General features: G+C 53.9%; 1 protein-coding gene across 2 annotated transcripts in view; it reads right to left on the reverse strand.

The window, feature by feature from the left end:
- Positions 1–4825, reverse strand: part of PITPNM3 (PITPNM family member 3) — a 106032-nt gene extending 101207 nt beyond the window's left edge. For both annotated transcript variants that reach the window (XM_008962614.4, XM_034941386.3), the window contains exon 1: positions 4662–4825. In XM_008962614.4, the coding sequence (XP_008960862.4) occupies positions 4662–4683 (22 nt within the window). In that variant the 5' untranslated portion in view covers positions 4684–4825. The remainder of the gene's footprint in view (positions 1–4661) is intronic.
- Positions 4826–19207: the final 14382 nt, after the last annotated feature.

Consider the following 19207-nt stretch of genomic DNA (forward strand, 5'->3'; position numbering starts at 1 on the left):
GTCCCCTTTCCAAGCTTCCAGATGTTTCCTCCTCTGAGTGATCCAGCCACTAGTAACTGCCCCTGGGAGCCACAGAGTAAGGGGCCCAGGAGAAGTCTGGCTTTGGGAGGATGTGAGAGCACACACCCCACTCCAGGAGGACCCCAAAGGAGGCTGACTCAGCAGAGCAAGGTCCAAACTCTGGAAACCCAGGCTCTGCCGTCACCTTCTTCTGTGACGTTGGCCAAATACCTACCTCTCATGGGCCCTCAGCGACCCATTGTTAACGAGGACTTGGAACATGAGTATCGAAATGTTCCCTCCCATCCTAACACCGTAGGATCAGTACTTTACTGACTCAAATTACTAGGTTTGCCACATGGAAGCCTGCCAGCTACACCCCTCAGAGCAGAGGCTAACACCTGAGAGGAGAATAAACTGGTTCCTCCAGCCCGGGAGGCCCAACCCTGTGGCCTCGGCTCTGTCTCTGCAGATATTCCTGCCCCAGCCTGAGAGGTGCCAAGACCCTCTAGGCTGTTCACTCTGCTCCTGCCTAACCTGGGGACCTGGCCCCCACCCCCTACCCTCATTCTCTCAGTGGGAAAGAGGGGCAGCCTGTTGGGGTGCAGAGGGAGGGGCACAGGGAGGTAGACAGGAAGGGAGGGGCAGTGTGGCTGGCAGGAGTCAGAATCAACCCTTCCCAACAAAGGCAGCTCCACCAGGCTGGCCTCTCTCCAGCTTCCCAGGAGCCCTGGCGTCCCAGCCAGAGGGATCTGTCGAAACACAGTGCCAAGTCTTACCCCGGCACTCCTGTCTTCATGCTCTTTGGAGTTCCTTTTAGCCCTCTGCATTCTTCCGCTCCAGCCAGGTTTCTTTACTTTTGGGCACTTCCTACCCACCTTCCACCCCTACCCATAGCAGTCCTTCCACACTTACACATGTGCCTCTTCCTTTCCATCCTCCTAGCCTTTGTTCAAGCCACTACCCCCACCTGGAAGCCGGCCCCTGGCCACCTTTCTTTTTCTTTTTTTTTTTTTTTTTTTTTTTTTTTTGAGACAGAGTCTCGCTCTGTAGCCCAGGCTGGAGTGCAATGGCACAATCTCGGCTCACTGCAAGCTCTGACTCCTGGGTTCATGCCATTCTCTCGCCTCAGCCTCTCAAGTAGCTGGGACTACAGGCGCCCACCATCACGCCTGGCTAATTTTGTTTTTGTATTTTTAGTAGAGACGGGGTTTCACCGTGTTAGCCAGGATGGTCTCGATCTCCTGACCTCGTGATCTGCCCGCCTCGGCGTCCCAAAGTGCTGGGATTACAGGCACGAACCACCGCACCGAGCCCCTGGCCACCTTTCTATCCAAACTGTGCTAGCCTTTAGGGCCCATCTCCCAGAGAAACCCAGCCTTCACTGTCTGTCTCAAGCCACTCACTGGCCTCTCTGCTCCATGGGGAGCTCTGTACTGTAAATTGTCCCTCCTACACAGAGCTTCTGAATCCTCCCCACCCCTGCCCTCACCTCCCTGTTGCTGGTTAGACTGGGGCCACCATAAATGATGCCTGTCTGTGTAACTGAAATCTCCCCTAGAGATTGAGAACTGGTAATAACCCATCTGGATTCACCTTCTGAAGATCTATCTCATCCTCTCTGGGCCCCGATAACAATTTCTCTTGTACCTGGATTCTCCTGGCAGTGTGAGAGTCCTTTCACTGCCTCCTTTTAGCTCTTGTCCGACACAAGCCATGCCACAAATCTGGCACAGCCATGACCTGCTGCTCAGGCTGTGCACTGCACAACTCCAGGGGTATTATTCACTAGACCACATGTGATGACCTAAAGTCAGGTACCATGGCAGCCCTGGGGCCCAAAGCTCTGCCTTTTCTCTCCGTGGGTGATCTACTGGCCAGATTTTAAAGGGAACATCTCACAGGTCATGGTGCAGACCCCTCATTCACAGGCCGGGTGCCATAGCCTCCACTCCTGGCCTTCAGCAGCCCTTTGTTCCTGTGTCACCCCACCCCGCCCCACTCCGCCAGAGTGAAGGCCTGATCATTCCTGCCCATCAGTCTGCCCATCCGAGGCAGGTGGTACTGAACAGCCACCCCGCTCTCTATGTTCTCCTTGGGCCTCAGTTTCCCCAGCTGTGAAGAAAGAGATGGGTTCCTGATCTCCAAGGGCTCCCTCTGTTCTGAAGCTCACCAATCTATTCTTCACAGATGTTGCCAATGGGGAATATGTGATTCTTATACACACATTACTGTGTGTTGTTTTTGATTCGGTAGGCTTAGGAGCATCAAGAAGAGAAGGGAGACCAGGCGCAGTGCCTCACACCTGTAATCCCATCACTTTGGGAGGCTGAGGCAGGCAGATCATTTGAGGTCAGGAGTTCAAAACCAGCCTGGCCAACACGGTGAAACCTTCGTCTCTACTAAAAATACAAAAATTAGCTGGGTGTGGTGGTATGTATCTGTAGTCCCAGTTACTTGGGAGGCTGAGGCAGGAGAATCGCCTCAGCCCGGGAGGCGGAGGTTGCAGTGAGCCGAGATCAAGCCATGCCCTCCAGCCTGGGAGACAGACCGAGACTCCATCTCAAAAAAAAAAAAAAAAAAAAAAAAGAAGAGAAGGGACATTTACAAAATGCAGAGGAGCCTGGGAGAGCTGAGCTGAGAAGGGAGAGGTAACCAGACTCCTTGGGATGACTGCTGAGTGTGGGGGGCAGGAGCCCAGGCACTGGATCCACAGACACGGGGAATCTGTGTTGCCTCGAGGGAAAAGGCCAAGCGTGAAATTGCAGCAGAAAAAAACCAAAATGTTAGAACAGCACAAGGCATTGATGCTCAGAGCAGGGCAGTTTTTCCACCTGTCACTGGAACAAATTCCCACAGACTCTCAGCCCAGGGACCAAAGGACCCACAGGCTAAGGCAGAGGGACTGAGACTGGCACCCCCATTTGGTAAGGGGGTGACCTATCAGGGCAGTGACAGAGAGAGTCCTTCGAGTCCAATAGACCTGGCTGTGAGTCCAGGCTCTGCCCAGACCCTCTGAGCCACCTTGAGGCTGCTATTTCTCTGAGTATCTGTTTCTAGATGTTTTAAAAGTGGGAGAGTCGCATTTCCTCGCTCCCAGGATCACGGTACAGTAAAGAGCTTAGCACTCTGCCTAATACATAGAACAAGCAGCAAATGTTCACTGCTGTTGCGATGACAGTGCCCTGGCAGGTGACCTGTGCTCAAGGCGTCCCAGTGCACACACACACTCACACACACACAGGGTAGGGCAGCAGATGGGACACACGCCCTGCCACGGGCCATTTTAAGGAGTCAGGGTGGGTGAGGACCCAGGCATGGTGGAGGAAAGAGGGAGGCAAGAAGCCTTTTTCAGCCTCTTTGGTGTCATCTCACAGTGCCTCCCTCAGGAGGGGAAAAGGGAGGGGAGTGAGAAGGCTGTTTAGCTGTGTTCCATACTGGCTGTGCCTCACACAACCGGCCCCACCCCGACAGGACTCCCTGGGGACAGAACGGGAGTGCATTCTCAGGCACCTAAATCTTACAGGCTCAGTGCCTGCACAGGGAGACGGGTCCGCAGCCCAGGGTCCCGGGCAGCTTTCGGGCTTGGGGGTGGATTGACACACAGTCCGATGGTATTCACGCCCAGTGTGCATACGGGTGAATTCACACCCATTCCTTCACTGTCGCGCCCGGTCCTGGGGGACGGCATGGCACCAGCCAACGTCACGGGTTGGGTGTGAGTTCATGGTAGATTCTCACACGCCAGCCTCACAAGAGGCACTGCCGAGACCAGGCTTGCTGCCGCCTACTGTATGGCCGGCCCTGTGGGCACAGCTGTCCTCCACCCGCCTCCCAAGGCACCATCAGGCCCAGAATGTGCCCGATGAGTCACGGGCCTGGGTCTCCCCAGCATGGGCGCAGCAGGGGGGCTGAGTCCGCCTGAGCCCCGGTGCCCAGCTCAGGGTCTGGCACAGAGGAGATGCTAGTGAATGAACGTCGGGCTGGATGAATGAACGAATGACTAATGCCCGCTCCCTCAAACCACAGGCTACACCGTCTGAGCCTGGAGGAGGGCAGAGCCCACGGGACCCCAGAAGAGGCCTCCGCAGCTGAGGCTTTGCGTCCCAGGGTCGATGGGGGAGGGGGCGGGGCGGCCAGCAGCCGGCGCGGCACGGGGCTCCCCTCCTTCCCGAGAAGGAATCTGGGTCTCTGGACTGAGCTGGTGACGGGGGCTGGGGCGGGGGGTTGTGGCGTCCTGGATGGAGAGAGCTGCAGGAGCAGGGGGCGCGTCCCGGTTTGCGTTGGGGTGTGGGACGAAGCGGCGGCCGCGGGACATCCCCTTCGGTGGCGAAGCCCGGGTCTGCCCGGGGCCTCCGCGGGGTGCAGAGGGCTCCCAACGGCGGGACTGGTCCGGGGCGCCGCAGACCTGGCCCTTTCCGGCGGGGCCGTGGAGAAGGGGACGCGGTGTCCCGCGAGGTGACCGGGGGCGCAGGAAGGACGGGGGGCGCGCGGAGCCCCCTCTCCACGCGCGGGAGGTCCAGCCCCGCTACCGCCCCCTACGCCCTCCCGGGACCTCCGCCCACCTGCGCGAGGGGTTCACCTGGGCCGGCGGCCCCTCCTCTAGACGCGCGAGTCCCTCCCCCGGGCCCCGGCCCTGCCCTCCCCGCGCCCGCCCTCACCTGCACGGCCCGCCTTGGCCATGTCCCGGGCGGCGGGCTCCGGCGGCGCTACCCGCGCTCCTCGCGCCTCCCGGGCCCGGCCCCGACCGCCTCCGGCCCCGAACGGACTCCGAGCGCCGCGCCCGCGCCCCCGCCCCGCTCGCCTCGGCTGCCGCCACCGCAGCCGCCGCCGCCTCGCCGCTCCCTCCCGCTCCCTTAAAGGCGCCGAGCGGCGGCCGCGCCCCCCCCCACCCCCCGCGCCGCCGGGGAGGGACTGACGAAGGAAGGCGCCCAATGCCGCCCCCGCGGGCCCGCACCCCCGCCCCGGGCCGCGGCCGCCGCGCTCCAGCCCGCTCCGCTCCGGCCCGCGCGGCCACCGCAGCGCGCGAGGGGCGGCAGCCCAGGGGCTCAGAGACGCGGAGACAGCCCGAGACACTGCGGGCCAGAGACGGGGCCGTGGACTGGGAGAGGGGCACACAGACTATTAGACAGCGCTGGAGAGAGACGCTCCTAGGGCCAGAACGCCGAGGTGGAGGGAGAGAGAGAGAAATTCAGAGGAGACCAGAGACCCAGAGCCCGGCTCCGGGAGAGACGGACAGAGGGAGCGGAGAGAGGAAGGAGGACAGGGATCCAGGGAGGCCCCCACGAAGTCAAGAGGAAAGTCGCTCTGGGATCAGAGACAAGAGAGGGACCCCCTTCATCAGCCCCCGCTCCAGGGGTTCTGGATCATTTATGGCGTCTGACCTAACCTCAAAAGAGAAAGGATTCCCGTGATTTTAACCCTCAAGGGATAAGTAAAACACTTGCACATCCACCTGGGGTTCTAGGCTGGAGCAGGCTTTGTGGACCCCAGCGGCCTGGTGGTGAGCAGTACCCGCCTTCCACTTCCTAAATCGGGATGCAGAGATTCTAGTGGACAGGCCTTGTGGGCCGGGGAGATATGGGTTATGACTTCTATTTAGGGGCAGCAGGGATCCACAGTCCAGCCCCAAAAGAGAGCAGGAGATGGCCAATTGTATTTGGCGGTGCCTGAGAGGTAGCAACCCTCCACTGAGAGGGTGCCCTGCCTCCCCCAGGAATTGGTAAGGCTGAAGCCCAGTTACCATCTGTAGAGCCAGGCACCCAACCCACCCTGTCCCACTCCACTTAACAGGGAAAAGGTCAACTGGAGAATTCCATCCATGGTCCAGGCTCCAGGGTCCTGCAAGCTCCTCTATGGAAACAGGGCACACATGGGGTTAGATGGGGGCTCTCAGTCCAGTGCCTTCTCTGGGGCTTTGACTCCATTCACAAGATTCCTGCTAAGCAGTCCTCCAGCTCCTGGTTGGTTACCTCCAAGGACAGGAAGCTCAGTATCTTAAGTGAGAGTTCTTCCTTTTATTAATTTTTTTTTTTTTTTTTTTTTTTTTGGCTAGTGCTGGCCTTAAGAATGTTCTTACTCGTTTGAGCTGAAATCTACAACCCGCATGTCCCATCCATGAGTTCTGCTCTGCCTTCCGACACCTCACCCGACAAAACCAGGGCTTCCCAAGGCCTTCTACCCAAACTCCCTAGTATGGATTCACCCAGGGAGAACAACCATCCACGTTTGCCAGAGCTCACCTCCCAGGAAACCCATGAGTCCCAAGAGCTCTGGATCCCAGAGCCAGATGACAGCACCAACTCCAACAGATGTAGAATTTCAGAAGCTCTGGGCTCCTGAATCCAACGCTGTTCACCAGCACCTGCCATTGGTCACCAGCTGGGAGAGCAGGAATGGACCCTGCAGCCTTTCCCCACTATGAGAATGGGACTGGGGATGAGAATAGCAAGGACTATTGATTGAACAGGCGTTATTTACCCTCATGTACTCTCTCAGCTACATTGCGTTATCCTCAGCATACACATAAGGAAGTGGGGGCTAAGAAAGTTCGGTGCTTGTGGTCATGGAGGATCAATTTCAGGCCCCTGTGCTTTGTCTACTGGGCCTCACTGGCCTCACCCTTCCCTGAGGTGTTTCAGAGGCCTGATAGCCTGGACAATGTCCAGGCTTGGCCACCTGGTCTGTAGGTGTGAGTGGTCACGCAGGAGACAGAACGCTGGCTGCAGAAGAAGCAATGCGCCTGCCACAGAGGGGACACGCCTGGGCCTGAGCTCCTCCCTAGCCCTGGCTCAAAGTAGCAGCAGTGACCAGAGGGCATCAAAGGCCCTCCTGCTTCTGGGCACAGCTTCACGTTGTGTTTGTGTGTGTGCCTGGGTATGTGTGCATGGGGTGTATGTGTGTGTGCTTAGGGATGCATGCATGGGTGTGTGTAGGCACACTCGTACACACAGACACAGGCAAACACCTGCTGACAGATGCTCCCTGGGTGGGCACCCAGACCCCTTCCCCTCCCACCACTTAGTCCTCACAAACCCTAAACTAGTCACCCAGGAGGGCCTGGGTGGAGCGGTTAAGGGGAGGTGCCAAGTTGATGGGAGTTTCAGAACTCATCTCTCCAGACCACTCCACACCCCATTTCTCAGATGGGAAGACAGTGAGCCAGATCTGTCCCCTGAAAACCATGACTCAGAGGCCCAGATCCATGGTTCCCCTCTTTAAACCTTCACCCCAGCCTCTGTCCGCCCCCAAGGCAGCCCCTGAAGGCACTGACTGTTACCAGCTGCCAAGGAAGTTCCAGCCCAGCCTTCTGACAGAGCAAACACATCAGAACTCAAGGCCATTAGATTAACTGGTGGGAGTTAACTTCCTGCATCAGAAGAATTGTCCTTAATTGAAGAAAGGGATAACTAGCAATTTAGCCACGCTGACCTCTGCTGCCTGGAGGAAAGAGAGGCAGGAGCCAGCCAGGGCCTATGGGGCCTCCCAGCTCCCAGTTACCAGAGTTACTGTGCCAGGAGACCAGATCAAATCCCTTCTCTGAGACCTGGCACCCAGGCCCTTTCCTCTGACCACAGCTTGTTCTGCTCCTGCCTTCACAGTGGCCAGCTGCTCCCAGGCCCAGGCAAGCATCTAGCCCAGAGAACCAGTAAAAATGAGCAGGGGCCCATCCTGTCAATGGCTGTGGAGGACGTGTGCAGAGATGTGGACAGGTTGGAGAGCTCCAGGTGGGTAGGGAGTGGGAGCTGGCTGCAAGACAACTCCTCGACATGGCAGACCCCAGGCCTGGCTATCCAGCCTGGACAGCTGGTGTCAGCACTTGGAAAGCTAAGTGACAGTTCCTAGGAGCCAACATGGCCCCCCTGAAAGCTAGTCATGCCAGGCAAAGCTCATTTCCTATTTGGACACGGTTATAACGACTAGTGGAGTTGGGCATCGCCGTGCCTTCTGGGCCTGGGTTGGGGCACGGCTGCTGCCCAGCTCTCTGACGGTAACTTTGTAAACAACAAAGGGAGTCAGGAGCAAGAAGATAGCCTGGTCAAGTGGCTTACCCCGGTCCACTCCCTGATGGGCTCCAGTGGAGGGAGCCTCCACCTCCCTCCAGGACTTGAGCCATGTCAAGCATCTCAGCGCAAGTGCTCACAACAGAGAATAAGCTGCGTAAGAAGGACGCTGCTCATGCAGACTGGACAGATGCACGGCCATTCACCATGGCCTTGACGAGCTGGGACCACGGGCCAAACCCACTCACCATGGCCTTGACAAACTGGAACCATGGGCCAAAGCCAAGAGGATGACATGAACATGGACAAGCAAGTGGGGCCATCCTCCCAGGCCAAACACAAACACCCAGCTAGGAGTGTTCACTCCCACTTGTAAATTTCCACAGCCCCTTTTGTCCTTGAGTCTCACTCCCTGGCCAATATCACATCACTATGTCTCACCTGGACCACTGGAAGCACCTCTTCCTGATGTGTTTCCCAGCCTATGTACCCTTCTTCACCCCCTCCTTTCTGGTTCCTATGCTTTAAAGTGTCATGGTTGCTGTCCACTGCCATGGGAACCACCCCTAATCATAAAAGTAGTCCCAGACACAGTTGCTCTTCCTTGGAGTCTTACAGAATTGCTCTGAGAGTAGCTGGTTTCTTCTCACCGTCTCCTCCTTGCCCCAGGATGCCCCCAGTTCCACCCAGCAGCCAGAACACTGAGTGGAACATGCCCTTCCATCCAGAACTACTCTTCTCCTCGTCCTCCTCCTCCTCTTCCTTCTCCTCCTCTTCCTCCTCCTCCTCTTCCTCCTCTTCCTCCTCCTCCTCATTCTCTTCCTTCTCCTCCTCTTCCTCCTCCTTCTCCTCTTCCTCCTCCTTCTGCTCTTCCTCCTCCTAGTCCTCCTCCTCTTCCTCCTCCTCCTTCTCTTCTTCCTCCTCCTCCCCTCCTTTTCCTCCTCTTTCTTCTCCTCTTCCTCCTCCTCCGCCCCTCCTCTTCCTCCTTCTCCTCATCCTCCTTCCTCCTCTTCCTCCTTTTCCTCCTCCTCTTCCTCCTTCTCCTCATCCTCCTTCCTCCTCTTCCTCATTTTCCTCCTCCTCCTCCCCTCTTCCTCCCCTCCTCCTCCTCTTCCTCCTTCTCCTCATCCTCCTTCCTCCTCTTCCTCCTTTTCCTCCTCCTCCTCCCCTCTTCCTCCTCTTCCTCTTCCTCCTCCCTTCCTCCTCCCCTCTTCCTCCCCTCCTCGTCTTCCTCCTCCTTCTCTTAATTCTCCCCTCCTCCTCCTCTTTCTCCTCCTTCTCCTCTTCTTTCTCCCCTCCTCCTCCTCTTCCTCCTTCTCCTCCCCTCCTCCTCCTCTTCCTCTTCCTCCTCCTCTTCCTCTTCCTCCTCCTCCCCTTCTCTTCCCCTTCCTCCTCCTCCTCCCATCCTCTTCCTCTTCCTCCACCTTTTCCTTTTCCCTGCTGCTGGCTGTGGCTTATTTAGTGTGTGCTTCTTTTTTTTTTTTTTTTTTTTTTGAGATGGAGTCCCACTCTGTCACCCAGGCTGGAGTGCAGGGGCACAATCGCGGCTCACTGCAACCTCCACATCTGGGGTTCAAGTGATTCTTCTGCCCCAGCCTCTTGAGTAGCTGGGACTAGACACCCAGCTAATGTTTGTATTTTTAGTAGAGACAGGGTTTCACCATGTTGGGCCAGGTTGGTCTCGAACTCCTGACCTCAAGTGATCTACCCGCCTCAGCCTCCCATGTTGGGATTACAGGCGTGAGCCACCACGCCTGGCCCAGCTTTTTATTTGAGATGCTGAAATAAGTTGAGGCCCAAGCCTGGATTGCGTTTTCTCAGTTGCTGTTTAGCTTGCTTTTGCCTTATTGAATGGGGTGTGCTGGTAGATGGGATTTTGGAGAGGGGATCTGGAGAGGCTGAGGGGTGGTTGGGTAGAGGCAAGGAGAAATCTAGCAGCTGCCGTAAGGAGAGGAATTATGAGGAAAGAGCTTAATCAGGCTGCCCAATAGGTTCTGCTGTGGAGCCCTCCTATCTGCCCCCGAAAATGTCAGCAACAATTTATCTCGCTCACAAAGCTTTGGCAGTTGGATCTGCGTTTTGCGCTTGTTTGCTGTCAAGACTTGAGATTGGCCCCAAGCAAGCCCAGTTGTCTTCAAGTTACACTTAGACCAAATTAAAATTAGAAACTGGGTGAAAATCTAAAACTCTCTGCAGGATGGGCTCTTTGTGTCTGCATTCCTGCAAATTCCCATCAGCACTGGGTGCCGAGGAACAAGCAAATCCAGAGGCTCTGACCTCAGCCGTGTCCCTCCCCTGCCCCAGCCTCACACACAATATTGTTTGTTCCTGACAGATCCCAAAACTCAGAAAATCAAATACAGTGGTAGATGATAAGGCAGACAGATCAAGGGGGGAAAGCTGCCTGATTACTAACAAAACAGTGTTGGACAAGGGCAGAAAATCACAATCAGATCATGTAAAATGATGGTTTTAATAGAAGGTGGCCGGGCACTGTGGCTCACGCCTGTAATCCCAGAACTTTGGGAGGCCGAGGTGGGCGGATCACGAGGTCAGGAGTTCAAGACCAGCCTGGCCAACATGGTGAAACCCCGCCTCTACTAAAAATACAAAAATTAGCTGGGTGTGGTGGCGGGTGCCTGTAGTCCCAGCTACTTGGGAGGCTGAGGCAGGAGAATCGCTTGAACCTGGGAGAAGGAGGTTGCAGTGAGCCAAGATCGTGCCACTGCACTCCAGCCTGGGCGACAGAGCGAGACTCTGTCTCAAAAAAAAAAAAAAAAAAAAAAAAAGATGGTGCCTTTCTCTGCATCTGGTTTACTATCTCCACGTCTATGGTGCTTGCACCTTTGCCTTGGCTACAGGTTTCCTTTCAGGCTCTGCTACTCTCCGAGGTCCTCACTCTGGAGCCCATTGTTTTGGTTCCAGCTGTGGCTGTGCTATCCAGGTCCCACAGAAACCAACATGGCGGTGTCAGAAGATCCCGTGGGATCACCTGGATCCAAACCATCTTGACTTTGTTTTAACCTAAGGTGCACATGGTAGGCTATCACAGGACTGGTGGTACAGTGCTACCCCACATGGCATCTCCCCCCAGTCTGGGCACAGTCTATCATTGGTCCCCAAACCTCATTCCATTCCTCTCCTCCAGGGGTCTACTTTGAATTTGCACATTTCCCAAACTACTTTCATTTTTTTCTTTTCTTTCTTTTCTTTTTTTTTTTGAGATGGAGTCTCATTCTGGAGTACAGTAGCGAGATCTCGGCTCACCGTAACCTCCGCCTCCCAGGTTCAAGTGATTCTCCTGCTTCAGCCTCCCGAGTACCTGGGATTATAGGCGCTGGCCACCACGCCCAGCTAATTTTTCTATTTTTAGTAGAGATGTGTTTCACCATGTTGACCAGGCCGGTCTCGAACTCCTGACCTCAGGTGATCTGCCCGCCTTGGCCTCCCACAGTTTTGGGATTACAGGCGTGAGCCACCACACCTGGCCTCCCAATCTGCTTTCTAAAGCTTTTCCCCATCTGTGTGTATGCATGAGTGTTACATACTCGTGTGTATGGATTTCAAACATTACGGAATGTCACCATGGGGACAGCATATTTTGCTTCTTACTTTCCCCTTTAGTATTGTTTTTTGAGATGAATCCACATTAGTATTTGTAGATTTGGCTTGTTCCTTTTGACTGCTGCATACTATTTGGTTGTGTGATATACCTCATTTTATTTTTCTAATCTCCTCTAAAGGACCAGTTAGGTCTCATAGTTCCTCGCTGTTACAAACGGTGCTGCAGCAAACAGCCCGTGCACTTCTTGTGTTCCCATGTGAGAACCTCTCTGGGGCTCTCACACAACGTTGGAATTGTCGGGCCATAGGGAATTCCACATTCCGCCTCCCTAAATAACTCATCGCCGAACTGCCCTCTCGAGAGGCTGTTCTGCTGGTCCCTTCATTTCAAGGATGGTAAACCCCAAGCCCAGAGCAGGAAAGTGAGCACTAGTTTTAGAAACCAAGAGTCTTGAGGCCGAGCATGGTGGCTCATGCCTGTAATCCCAGCACTTTGGGAGGCCGAGGTGGCGGGCGAATCACCTGAGGTCAGGAGTTCAAGACCAGCCTAGCCAACATGGTGAAACTCCACCTCTACTAAAAATAAAAAAAAAATAAAAAAAAAATTTGCAGGGCATGGATGGTAGGCACCTGTAATCCAAGCTACTGAGGAGGTTGAGGCAGGAGAATTGCTTGAACCCAGGAGGCAGAGGTTGCAGTGAACCAAGACTGCACCATTGCACTCCAGCCTGGGCGACAAGAGCGAAACTCCTCAAAAAAAAAAAAAGCAAGTGTCTTGAAATCTACCTAGGGCTCCCCTGGCCAGAACACTCCAGGGCCCACTGCCTCTCCTCAGAGTCTCCTGCAGAGCCAGCAGGGTGGCTGCAGTCTCACTGAGCAGGAACCTCTGCCCTGGGATAGAAATTTCATCTCTCGGCCGGGTGCAGTAGCTCACGCCTGTAATCCCAGCACTTTGGGAGGCTGAGATGGGCAAAACACCTAAGGTCAGGAGTTCAAGACCAGCCTGCCCAACATGGTGACTAAAAATACAAAAATTAGCTGGGCATGGTGGTGGGCGCCTGTAATCCCAGCTACTCAGGAGGCTGAGGCAGGAGAATCACTTGAACCAGGGAGGCAGAGGTTGCAGTGAGCTGAGATCACGCCACTGCACTCCAGCCTAGGCGACAGAGCGAGACTCTGTCTCGAAAAAAATTAAAAAGAAAAAAAAGAAATTTCATCTCTCTCCTCCAGTTTAAGTGCAGTGGTGCCCACCACAACCCTCCCAGAAGGCAGGGGAGAAGAGTGGGTTGTATGAGCTGATGTCGGCATGGAAAGGCATCCTGTGCAACAACAGAAATAAGTGTTGGTGCCCCCCAACCTCCACCCCACTATCACACATTCACATGATGAAAACTCCTACTACAGCCCACCCTGCAGAGACGGAATCTGTGCCATTGACCCAGACCTGAAAGTGTGCTGTTGCTGACTCCTAAGAGAGGACCCTACACTGCTGGGAGCACAGGCAGCTGCTGAATAAAAGCTAAGACAGTCGTTGTGGGGAGCAAGCCTCTAAGAAAAGGTCATTCTGGGCCAGGCATGGTGGCTCACACCTGTAATCCCAGCACTTTGGTAGGTCAAGCGGGCAGATCACGAGGTCAGGAGATCGAGACCATCATGGCCAACATGGTGAAACCCCGTCTCTACTAAAAATACAAAAATTAGCCGGGCATGGTGGCGAGCGCTTGTAATCCCAGCTACTTGGGAGGCTGAGGCAGGAGAATCGCTTGAACCCCGGAGGCGGAGGTTGCAGTGAGCCAAGATGGCGCCATTGCACTCCAGCCTGGGCGACAGATCAAGACTATGTCTCAAAAAAAAAAAAAAAAGAGTCATTCTGTTCTTCCCTCCTTCTCCCCGATTCCGGACTTTGTGAAAACCTTCAGATCTCTGATGGCTTAAAGCTTGTAGGGGAGAAACCCCTTCACTTATTAGGAGGCCATTCCAGTTCTTTAACTCTACCAGCTGGGAAGCTCTTCCTGTTGCCTCTACTTGTCTCCTGCTGTAGAGCAGCAGCACGCTAAGAAAAATAACAACCGGCCGGGTGTGGTGGCTCACACCTGTAATCCCAGCACTTTGGGAGAGCGAGGCAGGCGGATCATGAGGTCAGGAGATCGAGATCATCCTGGCTAACATGGTGAAACCCCGTCTCTATTAAAAATACAAAAAAATTAGCTGGGTGCGGTGGCAGGCGCCTGTAGTCCCAGCTACTCCAGAGGCTGAGGCAGGAGAATGGTGTGAACCCGGGAGGCGGAGCTCGCAGTGAGCCAAGATCACGCCACTGCACTCCAGCCTGGGCGACAGTGTGAGACTCCGTCTCAAAAAAAAAAAAAAAAAGAAAAGAAAAGAAAAATAACAACCAGAAGAACAACAGGAATAGATATTTGCTGAGTGACTATTATGTGCCTGGAAGTGTTTTAAGTGCTTTCCACGTGTTTCCTCTTTGAATCCTTATAGCAACATTAGGAGGGAGGGATTCTTAGAACCATTCCCATTTTACAGATAAGGAAACAGGCTTAGAAAGGCCTCACAGCTAATAAGTGGAAGAGCAAGTATTTAGGTCACACAGCTAATAAGTGGTAGAGCAGGTATTCAAACCCAGTCCCTCTAATGTCCACACTCCTGCCTTCGCCACAAGAGAAGAAGAAGACAGGAAAAAATAAGACAAAAACCAGACACAGAAAACCAAGAGGCTGAGGTTCTGCCACTAAGTGCTGGTGCAACCTCAGGCAATTCACCAAAGCAAGCCCCTCCTTGTCTATACAGTGAGCCTGCTAGACTCACCGGTGTCCCTGAGCCTTTGGGGCTTGGCTGCGATCCTGTGGTTTTCCTAATCCCTGTGCGAGGTGCCCTGACAAGTAGAGGGGGTGAGGGAGGAGCTGAGTTGGCAGGATTCTCCAGGGCCCAGAGGCAGCTGCCTTTGCCTGGGCAGGGCCTCCCGAGGCTATCAATGCCTCCCTCCTCTGTGGCTGCCAACCTAGTATCCCGGGCAGATCTCCCGGGGCTGCTGGGGCTATCTATTCATATTGCAATTTGAATGCTTCTGGTCAGAATGACTAAAAGGCTGAATTTTACAAGGGTTTTGAAAGTGAATTGACTCCACTTATTAAAGATATACTAGATTACACGCCGAGTGAAAGGACACTCTGGGGACTCCAGGCATCGCAGCCTTTCACAAAGACGGAAACATCCCTTTTCGAGCCATTCCTGGTAAACCACAGTGGGAGACATTGCACCAAGCAGATGCCGATTAAATTACCGGCTGAAGGACACAGTCCATCAGAGAAACATCTTGGCCCAGAAGGGCCACTGGTGAATGAAGACGCAGTTCCAGAAATCCCTTCTGGTTGTTTTATGTAAATCAGTTTCTAAAGGCAGGAAGGCAAAGGCAAAAAGGTAAGTATTCCTGGGAAGCCCTGACCTTCAGTCATGCAGCTTATAAGGGGGAGAGAGGAAGAGAGGTGTGACGGGTAGGGAAAGTGATGGACAGGGAGGGGCACACAACTGCTCTTTGTTTTCAGGTTCAGAGCACCTGGGGAGGAAGTCTCAACTGGGTGGGGGCTTCCTCTGTGCAGATGAGGAAGCAGAATAGCTGGAAGGATTTCCTGGACTTGGAACCTGGCGGCGGAGGAAGGCCCTCCCGAATCCACGGGATCCAACCGCGGCACCTCACTGTACTGATGGGGAAGCTCAGCACTGGGTAATGAGGGTGGGGGGGAGTCAAAAACAGGGCATTTGGTGGCACAACTGGGACTGAAAGACAGTCCAGGCTCTTAACTCAAGGCTCTCTCCTCCCACTCTCCCATGGAGATGTAGGTGGCTGTCCCTGGCTTGTGTCGGTAAGTCTTTCCTCTCTCTCTGTGTTGCCCTGAGAAGCATTCCCTTCCACCCATCGCTGTCAAGAGAAGCAGCAGCATGTAGCAGGTACACAGATCGCAGTCGCTTGCAGATGTCATAGAAGGTCCGGGCGATGTGTATGCAACACCAGTTGCTTCCCTTTGTAAGTAACAGACACAGATTCAGTCTCTCTGAAGCAGAAAGGGAGTTTATTGGCAGGCTATCGGGGTCTCAGAGAATCAGAGGAGCCTGCAGGGATAGGCTTGAAAAGCAGCTGGGGCTGGACACAGTGGCTCACGCCTGTAATCCCAGAACTTTGGGAGCCCGAGCTGAGCAGATCACTTAAGGTCAGGAGTTTGAGACCAGCCTGGCCAACATGGTGAAACCCCATCTTTACTAAAAAAATAAAATAAAATAAAATACAAAAATTAGCTGGGTGTGATGGTGCATGCCTTTAGCCCCAGCTACTCGGGAGACTGAGGCCAGACAATCGCTTGAACCTGGGCGGCAGAGGTTGCAGTGAGCAGAGATCACGCCACTGCACTCCAGCCTGGACAACAGAGCAAGACTCTGTCTCAAAAACGAAAAAAAAGAAAAGCAGATGGGAACTGAGGCTGCTGGAGAAGGCCAAGAACTTTCTAGAAAGCACAGCAGTCACCTTTTAGCAGAAGGACTTTAGTCTGATGGCCACTCTCTTTGCTGTACACACCAGCCCCTGAATGAATGGGTTATAAAGAAACATCAGTTTTGAATCACTCATTCCAGCCAAGCATGATTAGCCAAACCTGGGACATGCATGCCCCAGCTTCCAGGTGTGGGAGACAAAGATTGAAGAGTCCTGTCTTGGGAGGCAGAACCCTGTATCCACATAACCATATTCCAAGGGCATGGAGAGTGCAATAGACTTCTGAGGGTTGGACAATTCTCATGAGGGATTGCATCATGAATTCCAAATGACTTCAACAGTAGGGGCTGTGTCATCACACCTACCCAGCAATCCCCCCAGAGCTCACCCCAAGACCCTAGCCAAAGTTAAGTGTTCCAGAAACCTTCAGAAGGGTGCAGCTGCCTTTGTTTAGGGGTGTGTGAGCGAGGGACTTTTCGGCCACCTTGATGGGCACTCCTCCTGGCATGAGGACGTGAGAGCATCCTCTGCAGGAAACTGCACAGAAGGGGCTGGGGGGGTCTCCCAGATTGATCCCTCCCTGCCTCCCAGGGAGGAAGAGGCTGATGGTCCTCCCGTAGTGCTTTCCTGTTGGGGCTGCTGCAGGCTGTGTGCTTTCCAATGTTTCGACATTGCAATATTTCATACTTGGGAAGTAAGAACAACCATGATTTTCAGAGTTCTATTTCTTGACATTCTATTTCAAGCTGTAGAAAGTAATACTTAACAAAAGCCTTCTGAGCCTAAGATGCAGTGAGGCTCCACTTGGGGAAGTGGATTTCTGCTCCCCTCCGTACACAGAGGGGAAGAGTTATTGGACATTCCTGGGGTGGGGGGATGAGGTTTTCTGTTTTGGTTTGTTTGGGGTTTTTTCATGCATCAAAAGAGAGCACCAGACTGGGAATCAGAGGACCGCAGGCCTAGTCCCAGTTTTGCTTCTGATTTCCTGTGAGACCTGTTTCCACTCTGGGTTTTTGCTCTCATTCACAGAAAAAGGGGTAGTAAAGCCTCTGCCTGCCTCGGAGATTGGAAAGTGTATTGTGACGAGGACACTACTAGGTACATGAACTGTTCTAGATAGTTGTTTTTGTTTTTGTTGTTGTTGTTTGTTTGTTTTTTTGAGATGGAGTCTCGCTCTGTCGCCCCGGCTGGAGTGCAGTGGCGCGATCTCGGCTCACTTCAACCTCCGCCTCCTGGGTTCAAGTCATTCTCGTGCCTCAGCCTCCCGAGTAGCTGGGACTACAGGCATGCGCCACCATGCCTGGCAAATTTTTGTATTTTTAGTAGAGACGGGGTTTCACCATGTTGGCCAGGCTGGTCTCGAGCTCCTGACCTCGTGATCCACCCGCCTCGGCCTCCCAAAGTGCTGGGATTACAGGCGTGAGCCACCTCGCCCGGCCCCTATGTGTGTGTCTTTATTGAAGAAAGGGTCCACAGCATTGTCCAGGTTTATAAAGGGGTCCTGACCCTTCAAAATAGCAAGAACTCCAGTTTTAGTCAATTCCTTTGTTCCGATGGGAAACAGGCCCCCTAAGTCAGTGTGAGGAGCCTGGGGCTTTCATGCCTAAAGCTGTGAACAATTATCTGAGTTAATTAAAAGCTTTGGCGGCCAAGCCAGCAGCCCCCGCCCTCATGCCCAGGCGGCCTCTGTCACACATGCTGCAGGTCACAAGTGATGCATGCCAGTCCAAGGCCCCAGCCCGGAATGGGGAGCCCACTACGTGCCCCTCCAGAGGCTACACCACGATCAACATGGACAGAAAGAGCCCAGGCCCCCAGGCCCTGCCCGGATTGTCCTCGCAAAGACCCAGCCACCCTGTCGGCCCCGCATCTGTTTCAAATCCCATGCCTGGGATTTCTTTTTGACATTAAAGTAAATGTTGGCCAGAGAGCCACCTACAAGGGTGACGAAGGCTGCCGGCTTCTCATTGGAGGGCTGGGAGGAGACTCTGCAGGTCTCTGAGGACTGCCAAGACTCCTTCATCACACTGAGCAGATATAAAATCCATTACCAAGAGCTAATAAATGCGGGGAGGCCGGCAGAGGACATGCCCGCCTTGCTGGGAGGGCACACACTCAGGCCAAGAACAGCAGGCTCTCCAGGCACAGCCACTCGCCCTCCGATATTTGCCCCTCCTGCACGCACCTCTCTCGGAGTCCCATTGTTCTCGATTCAATCATTTGGGCACCAATTCTGTTTCTCTTTGACTATAAAAGCCCATGCCTGCAGACCTCTCTGCACATTTATTGTGCGGCTGGAATTTGTGACGGATTGGATTTCAGAGGAGGGATTGATTAAATACAGATGGAGCACTTGGCAAGGGCCTGGGGGTCCCGGTAGACTCCCCCATTTAGAAACAGAATAAAGATTAGAAAGCGTGAGCAAGGGCAATCCGAGGTAAGTCTTGCTTTCAAAGGGAGGGAGGGAGGACAGGATGGGGGAAGCTGTCTATTCCTACTCAACAGCATCTTCTTGAAGCTGGATGAAATTCTTTGCCCGGTGGAGTAATGAGCTGTTGAGGCCACTCCTCAGTGCCTCCAATGCATTCAGCCTCCTGGGGTACAGGGTGCTCTCCTGCTCACCTGTGTAGGGCTGAGATGGCAGTGTGGACCTCTCGGCTCTGGTAAATACCGCCAGCACCTTTGCTGTCTAATCGCACTGTGTTCACACCTATGTCCCCCACTTTCAAGACTTCACACTTTGGAAAAGCGTCAACTATCTTTCAAGGCCTAATTCAAGTGCCACCTCCTCCATGAAGACCATCAAAACCACAGCCCTCACTCAGTAACAGTGAATCGCCCCTTGCAATGTACAACCACAGTACGCTAGCTTCCCTCTCCTCCTGCTTTGTTTTTATTCTGCTTTGAAAAGGTCTGTGTCTAAACTCTCTTTGCATTTCTTTTTTCTTTTTTTCTTTTTCTTTTCTTTCTTTTTTTTTTTTTTTTTTTTGAGACAGAGTCTCACTCGGTTGCGCAGGGTGGAGTGCAATGGCATGATCTAGACTCACTGCAACCTCCACCTCCCAGATTCAAGTGATTCTCCTGCCTCAGCCTCCTGAGTAGCTGGGACTACAGGCGTGTACCACCACACCAGGCTAATTTTTGT

This window comes from Pan paniscus, chromosome 19 (genome assembly GCF_029289425.2).
Source record: "Pan paniscus chromosome 19, NHGRI_mPanPan1-v2.0_pri, whole genome shotgun sequence".
NCBI lineage: Eukaryota > Metazoa > Chordata > Mammalia > Primates > Hominidae > Pan > Pan paniscus.